Source organism: Poecilia mexicana, unplaced genomic scaffold, assembly GCF_051168715.1.
Source record: "Poecilia mexicana isolate PSO_F unplaced genomic scaffold, ASM5116871v1 scaffold_6, whole genome shotgun sequence".
NCBI classification, from domain to species: Eukaryota; Metazoa; Chordata; class Actinopteri; order Cyprinodontiformes; family Poeciliidae; genus Poecilia; species Poecilia mexicana.
In genome coordinates this window covers 31,622,274-31,637,638 of record NW_028263375.1, presented here as the reverse complement: position 1 = coordinate 31,637,638, position 15,365 = coordinate 31,622,274, and the positions used below count along the sequence as shown (strand labels likewise).

General features: G+C 39.9%; 1 protein-coding gene across 4 annotated transcripts in view; it reads left to right on the top strand.

Moving 5' to 3' along the window:
• Window positions 1-6,253: 6,253 nt before the first annotated feature.
• Window positions 6,254-15,365, top strand: part of cttnbp2 (cortactin binding protein 2) — a 77,679-nt gene continuing 68,567 nt past the window's right edge. For 3 of the 4 annotated variants that reach the window (XM_015009939.2, XM_088006591.1, XM_015009938.2), the window contains exon 1: window positions 6,254-6,542. In XM_015009939.2, coding sequence (XP_014865425.2) covers window positions 6,462-6,542 — 81 coding nt within the window. In that variant the 5' untranslated portion in view covers window positions 6,254-6,461. The remainder of the gene's footprint in view (window positions 6,543-15,365) is intronic. The other variant, XM_015009940.2, reaches the window with a different exon arrangement.

Below are 15,365 nucleotides of genomic sequence, written 5' to 3'. Positions count from 1 at the left end.
TCAAACTGGATCGTGTCTCATCCAGTGATGATCTACAGTTTTTGCTGGAACAATTCACAGCCGGGAGGAAGATCAATGCCTCCAAATCCGAGGTCCTGGTTTTGAGCCAGAGAAGGGTTGAGTTCCTTCTCTGTGTCAAGATGTGAGGTGTTCTGGGTACCATGACAAGACCCAGAGGAAGACCCAGGACACACTGGATGGGGTATGGGAACGCCCTGGGATTCCACCACAGGACCTGGAACAAGTGGCAGGGGACAGGGAAGTCTGGGCCTCCTTACCCTGTCCTGGATCAGCGGAAGACAGAGGTTAGAAAGACTAATCCTTTTTCTTGCTAACATCATGTTCTTTTGAGGTACTCTGTCTTGAGAACCAGCAGAGAAGACCCCAAAAGAAACTTGGAAGTAACAATTTAAAAAGAAATGCACCTTTCCCCCCAAACACCCTCAAAAAAATCAAAAAACATCACCTAGATGTACTGTGTTTTTTGCACATTCAGGCACTTTCCTCTTAGTATACTCATCGTGAGAACAGGCAGCCTGTTTTCAAGGCAATGCCTCTCATATCACCAACTACACAAATGTATGTTCACAAGTGTGTAAATATACGATGGTATATATCGTATAGTAGGAGATTCAGGGGGATGCAGGTGTTAATGCTGTACTTTACAGGTTGGTAACATGGTGGTGGTGTTAAAAGTCATCGTGGTCCTGGTGGTGGGCTTCACTTGCTGGGCAGAGGAGCAGAAGGTGAGGAGCCATCAGGATAACATTTAAATGACAATACTCAGTAACAATATGCTTTTCTAATTCAATACCACTATTTTTACAGTGTGTACGTCCTGATTTGTCTTGTACATCTTCAATGATGTGATGAGTTAAAAATGAATAAAACAGGGAGACGATGAGGTAGTATGTAGATTGTAATAAACTTTGATGGGTTTGTATGAACCTGAAAATCCAGTTTGAATGTTTTGAAATTATCTTCCAGTAGTTAAAAGAACCCACATAGACTTATTCAAAATGAATTGATCTAACGCTATTATAATCTGTTTGTAGTTGAAACAGATTATTTTTGATTGATTATTACAATCAACTATTATTGATTGTAATAATAATTTATTACAATCAAATTATTATTTGATTGTAATAATTTCTGTATGTCTAGAAATGAGTTAGAGCTGTTTGTTTGGCAAAGTGCCTTTAAGTCACACTTTTTATAAATTAAAACTAAACAAATAGAATTTACCCATAAATATGTTGTGAAGCAAAAAACATTGAGCTACTTAAAACATTGAGCTACTTTAATACCATACCAATTTTAGAAACTTTTACAGCTGAATATAAATGTACACATGACATCTTTTTGGTCAGTCAGAAGTTATGTAAGTGTAATCTGAACTAGTTCTGCAATACGACTTTCTTTTGCTGTAAATTTGCCCTTACTGTAGTCTCTTGTCCTAATATTTTTGTTTTTTTTCCTTCCTGCTCTCTGACCAGGAGCTGTCTGTCTCTGAGCTCCTGTGGAGAGCCAACAAGGATGTTGGTGAGAATCTGAAAACAATCAGTTCAGCTAACATGTGGTTAGAAAAGATCCAACGGTCTGGATTGTTTTTCTCCTTTTCTCTTACTTTTACTGCTGTCTAACTGACCAAGATTTCATTAAAACATTTTAAATAACAGGCAGTTTTGTAGCTCTGGTTCTGTTTCTTTCCCTCCCTTTATGTTTGTGATCATCTATCTTCAGATAAGGCAGCCTTAGAGCATCTCTCTATTTGTAGAAAATGATGTTCTGTATCATTGGTCAGTAGAAAATTAATCCATTTGGTAACACTTTATTTGAAGGGGGGGTGAATAAGACTGTCATAACACTGTCATAAACATGACATAACACCTGTCATGAACATGAATTAGCCTTCATGAATATTTATGACTGTTGTCATAAAGAGTCATTCGGTAAATTACGACATTTTTAATACAAAGTTGACATTATTCAAAATGTCTTTGTTATGACAACTTGACATGAACCAAGAAATCATTACTGTTTAAATTTTACCTTTAATAACATAGTTACCTAATTTTTAAAGTGCAATCAGTAATACTTTTATAACAAATTTATATCAGTAATGATTTCTTTCTTCAATGACCCAAAGTCTTTTCAAATGAAAGTAATGTTTACCTTTTATTTGGATATCAAGCTCCCAGACAGTGGAGAAGTAGAGTGTTAATGTTGCTTGAAGCCTGGTGTGAAGCTTCCTCAGTCAGTGATGGTTTGGGGTTCCAAGTGCATGAAAGAGTTGGAAGTGGAGAGAGTAGTCTTGAAATCAAAAAGTTGTAGGTACTGGTTCCAGCTTCCTCCAGTCATCGGTGGATACGGATACGGATCCTGGATACGGACGATGGTGGAGTCGGTGCTGGAGTTCACCACACTTCACCAGCCTTACCTCCTGTAGGTGGTCAGAGGGCTTTTTGAGATGTACATTTGTTGTGAATCTAAACCATATATATGAACTGAGATATGTTTTTCCAATCGTCCAGTTCTGCTGATCCTGTGTGAACTGTAGTCTCCGTTGTTGGCAGACAGGAGTTGCATCTGGTGAGCATCTGGCTGCTGTAGTCCATTTACTTCAGGGTCTGTCTGTCTGTCTGTCTGTGAAGGGAGGCCCAGACTTCCCTCTCCCCATCCATTTGTTCCAGCTCCTCCAGGGGAATCCCAAGGCCAGCTGAGAAACATAGTCCCTCCAGCATGTCTCTCTCATCGTAATCATAATCATTTGCTAGAATTATATTGATTTAAAAGGTCTTAATGTTATTTCTCTCCTCCTGAATCCAGTGTCTAATGCAACAACTTTCACACTTGTTCCAGTTGACTATTGGATGCAATATTTCAGTGAACTCAGCTGATAATAGGTTAATTATTAGAAAAATACCTTAAGGTTGTTGCTGCACATCTTGACTTTTTGGCTCTGCTACATAAACCTTTATGACACTTCTAATTCTCTTCCTTTGGATTGTTTCTGGAATGAGTTCTTCATCCTTAGTTTAGAAGAAAGATGAACCTTTCACTATTTAGCTCAAGCACCTGCTTCACTCGTCTCTGAATCACGGGCCAGTGATTCAACAGAGGAACAGTGTGAGGCAGGAACTTTAGGACCAACTGAGGAGGAGAGCAGGGAGAGCTAAGGCGGACAAGGCGACAGAGACAGGACACTGACTTCGGATCTGCACAGAACAGAGCTGAATACGGCTCTGGCGGCTCCTGAAGACCAATCAGAGATGTTGCCCACATCCCGTTTTCCCTCCTCCATCTTCCTTCCACTTCCCCTCTCTCTGTCACTATCTAAGCATCCCTTGTCCTCGTGTTTGAAGCTGGAGCCAGGATCCAGGGCTCTTTGCCTCACTCTTTATGCTTCCTTTCCTGTCGGCCTGCTGGTTAAGCAGAGCTAAAGAGAACCAGCACACAAGGCATCAGTGATTGGTCGGCCCCGGCTGCCCTCTCAAACTACTTCATCCTTCTCCACAGAAAGAGAGTCATTGTGCCGGGTGTTTGCTCCAACAGCGAGGGAGCTAATTTGAGCCAAGTACTCCCACAAGATTAAACGGAGGGGAGGGGGTCCGGCTGAAAGAAGGGTTCCTGAGGGAGCGCTTTAGCCCCATCCGTCAGTGTCTGTCCATTCGTTTGCAGTTACATCATTTTCACCATATCCTCCGGTTGGGGTGATCATTTCAGCTCAACCAGCTGCAAAAAACATACTAATCCAATCACTGGACTATCTGGATGTGCTTTGTAGGTCAGAAAGACTGTGAGGCTGTTTGCTTGTCCAACCCCACAGATGATCATTTACAGATAGCAGAGCTAGAAGAATTCATAGAGACAAAATGTAATGAGGTCAAATATAGTCTTCACTAGCTGCATTTACATGACAAATGAGGGCAAATTTTTGTCAATATTCCCACTAATATTGAAAAAACCTCAACTATATAATTATGGTGTTTCCATTAGACAAGAAATGAAATGTAAAAAAAAAATCACACGTGAATAATAAAACATGCCGTGCCATGATCCTCCACCTACTTCCTGTTGTCGTCTTCTTCTTCATGGTTTGTGCCAGCGGCAACATCCGGTTGTTGATCACGACTCGTGATGCGAAAAAGTGTTTCCATTTTCCCCACACAGACATTCAGCCCTTCATGTCATGGAAAGACGGTCGTCCCTCTTAATACAAGAGAAAAACTCTGGTTATTAAGAACAGTGATTATCAGTGAATCACTAGTCGACTGATGAGATCAGTCAACTTTAGCTTAACTCATTAATTGATAACTTTCATCCCTAGTCCAAGGTGAACCTTACCTCTTGCCCACTGACCACTGGACACACCCCACTGCCTGACCCTGCAAGGATAAGCTGGTGTAGTAGCTTATATACACATACCATTTTTTAATAAAATGTAAATAAAAGGCAGCTAGGTTTCTCCCTGCTGTCGGTAAACTCTGTTCTGTTCAACAGTAAATGAAAGCTGTGCACGGAATAAAACTCCAAGGACAAACTCTGTCCTCTTTATGCAGAAAAAGGTTTGGAACATATCCCGTCTAACAGCAGAGCTGGCTAATTGCAGTGTGTATGTTTGAACATTTCATACTGACACACACCAGCTCTCTTTTTAAAAGTAACAATAAGAAACAGACTGATCCTATCAAATCCTACAGAATATGCTAAGTGTGAAGAGCCAACTCTGTGTCTGTTAACTGTGTCACAGCCAGCGGCCTGACTCCTAAACAGAGAAACAGACTGAGACCAGAACAACGTTTGTAGCAGAAACAATACAGATGAATATATTATATCTGCTCCAACATTTCTCTGAGCACCATAAAGGTAAGTACCAACCAATAAAACAGTATAAATGTTATATTTGTTTATGAAGATCGGTTTGTCAGCTGACATTTTATCAGCATTTCAGATCCATTCATTCAACATAAAATAGAAGAAAATAATGTAGGACAAGCATAATTTATTCAGGAAGAGTACACACACACTCCTATTGTTGGGGATCCATCTTTATAAGACGAAAATAATCGGAACACTCAGACTGAATACATAGAAACATTTTTTCTTTTTAAGAATTATGGCCGACTTTCTTTTTCCATGACTGCTGACTAAATGTCACGCTTCCTTTCAGAGGAGGATAGATTACCTGTGCATGGCAGCTCCATCTCTGCAGACCTGCCACAGATTCAGACACCAGTTTAAGATCTGACACACAAGACGGTATAAAAACAATAACTGTGCAGAGGGGACTGGGATTCCCTGCTGAAAATCCCCAGTGGATTATGAAAAACACACTCTGACAGCCTAGTGTTTGCTCTCATTCAGTGTGTGTGTGTGTGAGAGAGAGATCAAAGAGGCACACTCTTTAAAAGCTCAGAACGCTTATTTTTAATATTCTGGAAAAACAGCCTACAATGTTACCCACACTAAGTCAACACAGAGCTCCTCATATTCACAAAATTTGTTTGTGGTTGTTTGGAAGCAATAATACATCTTTGAATGCTATAAAAAATGTATTCACCTCCTTGGATGGCTTCCCCTTTGTACTGTTTTAACAAATCAATCATGATTAACAAAATTGGGCTTTTTTGACAAAGAAAATAGCAAAAAAACCCTTTAAAATCAAAGTAAAAACTGATTTCTACAAATAATGACAACTAAATATAAATATTTAACATTTTGCAAACTGACTGACTCACCTAATTTAACAGAGGGCCAGCCAACTGGTGACAGTCTCACAATGAGAGGGTGGAAGGTCAGCTGAGCGGAGAGTGTGTCTCTCAATATCTCTATCTATCTATCTATCTATCTATCTATCTATCTATCTATCTATCTATCTATCTATCTATCTATCTATCTATCTGTCTGTCTGTCTGTCTGTCTGTCTGTCTGTCTGTCTGTCTGTCTGTCTGTCTGTCTGTCTGTCTGTCTGTCTGTCTGTCTGTCTGTCTGTCTGTCTGTCTGTCTGTCTCTCTCTCTCTCTCTCTCTATATATATATATATATATATATATATATATATATATATATATATATATATATATATATATATATATATATATATATATATATATATAAAAAAGAGTTTCAGCTGCAGCTGTGAAGGAGCCATCCAGCCAGCCAGAAGGTCCCCTTTTTTCAGTAGGTAGCACACCAGGTCCCCGCATCTGGAATTGACGCGTCTGTCGGCCCCCGCCTACAGGACTGCTCGCTCGCCCGCCTCCTCTCAGCTGCAGTAGCCTAAACACTCAGTCGTGTGCTCCTGGATGTTGGCAGAACTGTCGCTTTCTATTCAATTGGTCAGATTCCGTCTCTCTTTCTTTTCAATGACCGTTCGGGGCGTGCTTTGCACTCAGTAGCGCAATAGTTAATGTGTGTGCCGGATGCACCCTCACTCCAGCAGACCGCTACAGTACGAAGATGGCGTCGGAGGGAGCCAGCGGAGAGCAGCCTCCTCCGGTACAAACACTGGTCGCTGCCGCGCCGGGAGGTATCGACACGGTAAGACGCGTGTATGGAGGCAAGCTATCCATAGACGCTGCATCTTATTTTTTAAAAATATTTATTTCAGTGTGGAGCCGTGGCTGTCATGAGGAAAAGACGGTGAAACGTGCTGCGCATCTATTTCTCTAAAAGGCTCTGGAAGCAACAGCGGTGGGCAGCGCGAGGCACTCGGCTGTCTCTGGAGAAAACACGAGCCTCGTCCCCGTTTGAGCCGCAATATTAGCCTAATTTGTCCTTAGCAGACCTCAGTAATGCCATATATTGCCTTTTGTTGCACTAGTAAGTTGCTTTGTTCACCTAGCACGGCCTCTCTCAGCGCTCATCTCGTAGTTGTTATGTTATCCCGTGTTTTCCAGCTCCCGATGAAAGGAAAAGTGGCGCTGGTTGTACAGGTTGTGACTCATTCTGTAGTAGCTACACAGTACCCAGGGCATACACTGCGACTCCATTCCTACTACGAGATTTGTTTTCTCTATTTGGTGCAAAAACATAATATTTTGGTTTCACCATTAATTTTTATCTAAAGTCTAAGAGGGGTTCTGTTAAATGAAATTAGGTGCTTTGTGTGAGTGTTTAACTAGAGATGCCTGTGTTATCAGATTAGTTTTGGCATAATTTATCATTATCTATAAAACTCAGCGTCATGGCTAGTTTTTTTATCCATCCATCCATCCATCCATCCATCCATCCATCCATCCATATATTATGTTTTGTTCTCTCTTTGATTTTCTGAGTTACCAGTCGGAAAAACAACAAACCTCCCCCCGAAGTCGGAATTCCGACTGGGAAACTCAGAGCGCACCTAGAGCAGACTCAGGTTTCTGCTGTGCTTGATTAGCCTCGGACTTCTGAGCTGGCAGTGACGTCACGCCCCAGTTGAGAGTGCTTTGGTTTTAAGTCACAAGAGGGTGGGATTTGCTACTTTGCTAATTGCTATTACCAATACCAGTTTCTGCGTATCCGTTCAGACAAAAAAGGAATATTTTTACACAAAAATGGGTATGTTACAGCGCTTCTTTAATGAACGATAAACCATCAGAAATCCTTTGCCTATAGTTTATACAGCAGCTTTTACTTCTATATGTGCAACCATATTGGACACTGTTGATCTGTGAGCTCTGAGTGTTTAAGAGGGCATCCTTGCTGTTTGTCCCAGTTTTAGAAAGTACAGTTTCCAAGTACAACCAGAACGCATCACCATCATAGACTTCTATGCATGTAGAGCTTGGTAATAAATGATCTATTATCCCTTCTGACGGCTTTACAGTAAACCAGGAGCTCTGTTTTTTATGTTGTTGATTAAATGCATGAAATACATAGAAATACATTAACAGCTTGCAATGCTATCTCCCAAGTGGAGTCTGGCTGCAGAATTGACAATGGAGGGTGTGTGTTCTGTCATCTGCATTTTTCTGAATTTCGAGCAGCCAGACAGGAACAGCTCCTTGGTAGAGGAGTCATTTTTACAAGCATGTGCACCAATGAATATAACCAGCGAAGGAATATTTACTGCAAAACATTACACATACCTGTGAAAACATCTAAAGTAACATTAATATGGGGTTAAATTTTGTTGTAAAAGCCTTGTGTAGACTGCTCTTGTGCATCCACTTGTTGAAAACAGTCAAGCTTCCTCACTACAGCAATGTCTACTGTTTAAAAAGAGCTTCAGGGAAAGTCGGCTGGCTGTATCTTCTGTATAAAAACTAAAGTAATGGCAATGCCATGACGGAATTTCAAATAAATCTAGGTAAAAAATGACCTGAAGACAACTGATTAAAGTCTTTTTAAAGTTAATGTCTAATTTGGATCTACATCTCTGTTTATTTGTCTGATTTTTGTCATCCTCTTCTTTAAAGGTGTTAACTTGTGTTGTGCATGATTACCACATAAAAGGGTGTTTATGTAACTTCAGGAAAAATTGACTTCTATAAAATGTAAGGCAGCAGTTTTTGAATAGGACTGGAATGGCTAGATTTTATTATTAAAGGTCTTTTATGATGAGTGGAGAAATTCCAGCTGATCAATATAAAAGAGAGATTTGGTTGATTCATTTTTAAGAGGATATTTAAGGGAAGAAACATGAAAAGAGTGAAGTCAGAGAGAAGTTATTTGGGAAACTGAAAGCTGTGTGAGTCCAGACTAGGGACAAACTCTGGCTCCGGCATGTACCGAGGTTCAACCCCATCACAGTCCATCCTGAAATCTGTCCAAAGTCGCTTGTTCGCCATTGTCTTTAGGAATTCCAGCTGATCAACATGATTCTTACGCTTCCCGTGAAACCTTAGACAAAATACACAAAGTGGAATGTGTTGCCTTTTAGTTCAGTTTTCAGAAACTACATTTTTAAGAAAACCTGGAACTGTATTTTTAATTTTTTTTCAATCACACTTGTCAATAAAAGAAAAATGCGTGCATAGCGTTTGTAAGAAAAGCTTTGTTTTCTCTCTAAAGGGTTCGGTTTCACATGTTTGCTGGCACCTAGTTGTGATTTCTCACAGCAGGTTGCAGCTGTGCTCTGGCAGTGGCTCAGCTCCCACTCTGCAAACTGATCACTGTCGCTCCAACCAGGAGCATCTTCGTTCAGGGCCGAAGAGTCTGTCGCTTCTTTAGCCATGAACGGGGCTGTCAGTTACTTTTTTGCCGCTTGCTTTCTTTAACGCTGGTTGAACTTTAGTGACAGAGTAGCGCCTCTGTGGAAGTTCCTCAGAGGATCTCGGCAGGTGGAAATAGGCTCCAACAGAACGGTTGTGGGCCCTTAGGTCGGTTGGAGGGGAGAGAAGGGAGGTGGGGGAGGTGTGGGTTAGACTGGTGAGCTGAGAAGAGCTGGGGGGGTCAGTGCAGGAGAAGGGGGTGGAGGAGGACATGTCCACCAGACACCTTTCTAAATTGGTATAATTTCAGTGACTCAGCGGACATAGTTAGGAGTTCCGTGTCACCTAGCCGTCCACCCTAACTTCTCCTCTAACACCCACTGAGCGCGCTCACAAGAACCTGGAAGCCACCGCATGGAGGCGAACAGGTGTTCAGAGTTAGGGAGAAGGGCCGTTTGCCTCTGGGCCTTCTCCAGATTTCAGCCGACAAAAGGGGGGATTCCGCCTCAACGCTGTACACCTCCCACCTCCCCACCGCTTCAGCAGACTACCTCCACCCCCCGCCCCCAACACCACCTCCACTGAGCACCATGCCTGCTGAAGTTAAATAAAGCTCTGTGCTCTTTGCTCACCCCCGTCAAACTGTCTCTTGTCAGCCTAAGGTGGGGGAAGTTTCCTGACTGCGGACTCTGAAGCACCCTTGCTGAAGGGTCAGAGGTTGCTTCTCTTCGTTTACAAAAACTTTTTTTTTTTTTTTTTTTGCATGGTATTGTGTATGTGTGTAGTCAATTGTGTTGAATTCCTTTTCTCTCCCTGAGAGGCTTGCTTGCTGCAACCAACAAAATGTTAAAAATCTAAAGGTCTGATTTAGATTTTTGATCAGAGATGCACAGGTCGGAGTTTTGTTGTCAATTTTTGACCATCAATATTTAAGGTTTGACTTTCTGATACAATTTTTCTTTCTGAACTATACTATAGAAAATATATATAAGCAGCAGTACCATTTTACAATAACGCTCCTCTTATAAATGTTTAATAAATAGTTAATAGATGGGTTATTAATTTGTAAACATTTTGATAATTATTAATGGGCTTATCATGCATTATTTAAGAGTGAGAAAGGGACAAATCTGACTAGTTTCTTGAGCCAGATCTCTTCTGTATAATTCAACCAAAGCTGCAAAATTAAACATTTCAGACTAAGTCACTAGGTAGCTTCACAACTTTACTTTAAAGCTCCTTTTAATAGTTGTGGATGTGTATATGTGGATGTGGATGATATATTGGAATGATAAAGTGAATGATAAAATATTATATGCTAAAGAATTATGGTTACACATGCTCATTGTACTTAGATGGTAGAAATTCAGTCTAAAATGTTTGATTTAGAAACTTTACATGAAATATGTAAACAGCTTTGACTCACAATTTGGTAAGAAGCTGATCAGTTTGGTCTCTCTCCTGTCCTTACTCGATAAACACTTATTAATTATCTAGTTTATTATAATGTATGAACCATCTAAGCATTTTGTGCGTAGGAGAGCAGTTGCTGTAAAACAGACTTTTACTGTTATTTCAAAACAAAGACATTTCTGTGTACAGTTCAACAATAAGCAACCAGTCTGCAGAGATTCACAACATTATAACTTTGCAACTCCTTTAGGAGACATTGAAAATATTGGATTTTAAAAGGCTAACAAAATGGATCTTTTTTCCTAGTAATTGTCGAAAGTGATGGGTTGAACAATTTTACTGATCTAATTTTAATTCAACAATGAAATGTAACAAGCTCACCATAGAAAAATAAAAATGTTCTGCCCTTTCTTTGACAGAGGGAGTAGCTGTTAATCCAACCGAAAATGAAGGCGTTACAATATTACCACTGTCTGATTTTCTGACAGTGGTCAGAAAATCACTAAACTGATTTTCACTAAACTCATAACCAAGTCTGTTTGCTGATGTCATAACAACAGTTTTGAATCTTTAATTTACCAGAAAAAAGCTGATCATGTTTAAATTAAATTAAATTGGACTGTTTGACTTGTCGATCACTGGTCTCACCTTTTCATCGGAAAAGTAGCTAATTGGTTCATTATTCACAATTGGGTGTCATGATGGGATCAGTTTGAATTGGTCAGGTAAAACTTGGTTCAGGGATTTCTGTCCAGTATAGCTTTGAGCTGGAACAATGCTATGAAAATATCATGGTGAATATAAATGATAAATATTAATAGCTTACCAAGTAAAAACTACCCTAGTTGGCATATTTTTCAGTAAATGAGTTCTTTTCATGTTTCCTGGATAGTATGTTATATTGTACACTGTTTTCCTTTTGTATGGACTGTACATTAGTTTGTGGAAGACTTGGATTTCCTTTGCCAGCAGGATATAAGAAAGGATTTTGCACACCATAAGAATGTTCTGTCTCTTGTGGTATGGATGACTCAAGCCCACTAAAGAGGGCCATGGCTAGCAGTCAACCTTTAGACATTGGCCACGCTACCAGGGCCCTTGGTGCATGGTTCATGGAGCAAAGTGTAGTTTGCTCACCTGTCCATTGTGCAGGAATGTCAGAAAGAAGGAGCACTTTGCACTTTATCGCTTAGCTCAACCGCCAACTGATGCTGCTGAGGGTTGGATGTCAATGAAAACTCCAGGAGAAGTCCAGAGAGGCGAAAGCGCTTCCTGGAAGAAGCGAGGGTTAGAAATTGGATAATGAGATCAATTTGGATAATTTAGTTATGTGGTGTCGCTCCTTACTTTCTTACATCTTTCAACAGTGTAAAGAACTGGTATTGTCTGAAAAATAATGGATTACTAACTATGCTGACTGATAACACTTATTTACTACATTTATGCAAAATTAATGTTTAGAGTATCATTAGCTGATTAAAGATGTAAATTTATCATCTTTCTTCATCTCTCTAAAAGGCAAACTCAAGGTTTTCGGGGATAACTTTGTTTCTTCTGACCTGTTTTACCTGCAAAGGAACTTTTGAAAAACAGAGGAGGACATCTGAGGTCCAGCAGGTTCTGATCTCAGAGAACAGTGTTAGACAAACTAGTGAATGACAACTTACTCTTGGCCAAGGTCTTATTGTGACACCTCAGTGATGGACTAGGTACAGTGGTTCTGAAGGTCCTGTTCCTCAGCTCAATGCAGGGGGAACTTTCAGTAGAACATCTGCTCTGCCAGACTTCAAGATTGCTTCCATAAAGTAATTTTACTTGTGTGGTTTAATTGTCACCATGCACTAAAATCCTTCACAATAAATCAGGGGGCGAATCAAACAATAAATTAATGAATTAGACGTTTGTAACAACTTAATGACATGGCTCTTGGGTGCTTGTTAAGCAAACCCGTTCTATACAGAAACCGACATTGTGATGTCATGGGGTAGTCTACTGGTATGTGTCATCACCTGAGGAAACAAAAAAAAAAAAATAATTCATTTTCAACACCTAGTTTACTTGTTAGGTGCAGGTTGAATGTCATGAAGATTTCACTGAAGGTCTTCAGACATACTCAGCAACATGCTCTGACGTGTTGATGAGGTTTAAACAAGCTTAGCAGAGTTCAAAGAGCATGATTTGACATGCATCTAAATAAGCAGTTCATAACACATTAGAGATTCATAAGGATTGTGTCTTTGGTGCAATGAAAATAAGTTCAGCTCGATCTAATGTCAAGAAGAAGCCACTTTGCATCTAATGTGCATCTGTTTAAGCAAATATCTCTAAAAGTCAGCTCTCTAAAAGAGCATCTGTGAGACTACAGGAGGTAATGTTGTTTGGGTAAGACGCTGTCTGAGATCTCCTGGCTTAAACTTGGCACGTTTTTTGTCATTCAAAGCTGTTGGTTAAAGGAGCGTTGGCCTGGGCTAATGCTGAGTGATGGACCTCTGCTGCACTCTGATGTAAGAGATGTTGTTGGCTCAAATCTTGATGGAAGATTGTAAATCTGGTTTCAGTGAGCAGCCTGCCTTTAGAGTGAGCAGGTAACAATCTTGCACGTTGTGCAAGACTGTGGCGTTCCTCTGTGTGATTACATTTAGCTGATTTATTAAGGCTTTATTGGACAAATGACGTTATAAAAAAAGCTTCTAGAGATTAGGAATGCAGCTTGATGTGGCTTTCTCAGCTGCCTGCTCACACTGAAACTACAAATTCTGCTTTCACCAACCTTTAAATGGTAAATGGACTAAACTAATAGAGTGCCATTCTAGTCATACCAATCACTCAAAGCTCTTTGAAACCAGAGCCTCATTCACCCAGACACACACAAATACAAACACATTCATACACCAATCCACAGATCTTTGGCCAATATGAGGGTGTCTTGGTCATGAAAACATTTGACATGTGCAAAGTAAAGAAGCTAGAATCAAACACACAGCATTCAGCACGCAGGACAACAACTTTTCATATTGACTGACCAGTCCTTATTCAGGACTAAGTGAGTTTCATCACCCATAGGTCTATAGCCAAGTGTTTTTCCCATGTCCCTCCCTTGCCTAGCTTTTGGTCTCAGTGATTACAACACTTTTCAGGGTTTCTTCGAGAAACAATTTGACACTCAGCTCAGGAATGTCACCTGACTGGACCATGTTGTGTGGTTCCAGGATGTAACCAAGCACTGTGGTATTTGGGAAAGAAAAACAATAAACTTATTAATTTAACACCTTACCATAAAAATGGCCAAGGTTCTGTTATATACTGTACTTACTGACTCGTCACATAAGTGCGTTTTGTCTGAGTATTGGCCCAAAGCTTCCTGTAAGGACATTACCGAAGTATTACTTTCATAATGCAAAGATTCTCCTAAAATGACTCTTTGACGCAGTTTGATTTGAAGGATTACAGCCTTTGACATTAAGGTTTTGGTCTACCATAGTGTATGTTATGTTATGTTAACCACAAATACAATGTTTCTCTGTATTTAGAAATTAACTTGTAACAAATGTATTAGGTGGTCTAATTGCTTTCATTTGACATCAAAAACAATAACATCTCTGTGAGGTCATGGTGTCTGTCGTGTGTGATGGATTGTCTACCTGTCCGGTGTACAGCACCTTTTGCCTGATGACCGCTGGAGATTGGCAAGGACAAACGGATATAAGCATTGGATCAATGGATGGACTGGACAATGGACGATTTTCATTATACCAAAATTTCTAATTTAATGTTGATAGTGATGAAAATGCTCAGTTCCAAATTTGATTCCAGGGATCTTTTCTTAAGGCCCAGGATTCACTCTTAAGAAATATATAGGTAATTAGAAGGTAACATTTTCTTTGCCTTATTTAGAGCAACACCAATAAGTACTAGGCAATTCAGCAGCCATTTAGAAAAGACCGTAACAGTGTTGTTATACTGTATAGCAAACCAGCAGACTGGACATCACCCAGAAGTGTTAATATCCTTTGAGGAAGAATGAGCCCTGGATTCATTGTGCTGTTCATTGGTAGTCAGACTCTTTTTTTGCAGCATTAATTTGTAATTTGTAGTTCTTCAGCACTGTTATGGGAGACAAATCTGGCCAAGGTGACTTTACATTTAAACCACCAATGTTAGCATATGTCATCTGGCACAATCCCTCGATATCAGAGCTTCAGTCTTTAAGAGCCTTTGTTATAGAACAGTCTGACATCTTTATCAGTTAGCACCAAATACCTCTAACCCACACTTTTATTTTTGCCTTTCGACTAAAGTATTGCAAAGAATGACTTAGTGTGGGTTAGAGCTTGGCAGCATTTTTAAATATGCTATCTCAATTCTCAGACATGATTGGTCAGATGAGCCTATGCAAAGGAGGATAAGGACGAAGTGTGTCTGTGTACATCATTAGTTCTGCTGTGCAATCTTGTGTTCCATCTTGGGCAAATAATCTCAAAACATGGATTATTTTGACAAACCTATATTGGCGTTACTGAAAAGGTTTTATGCAGAGCAGTTTGTGGTTTACTATCTGTTTGGTTATGACTTTTTTATTAATTTGAGTCTTAACATATTTCAATGCATTTCAAGATGATGGTCCACTGAAAGCAATAGTTTTCCAATAGCTGTTTTCTGTGAGTTACCATTGGAACCAGCTGCTCTACCCCACTTTTAACAGCTTGGCCTTTATTTTTTTACAACTTTATGAATAATGTGTGTTTTTGTCTGATACTCTTCTTTTGCTCAGCTGTATTAACTATAATAATCTCTTTTACTAAAGGTGTGTTTT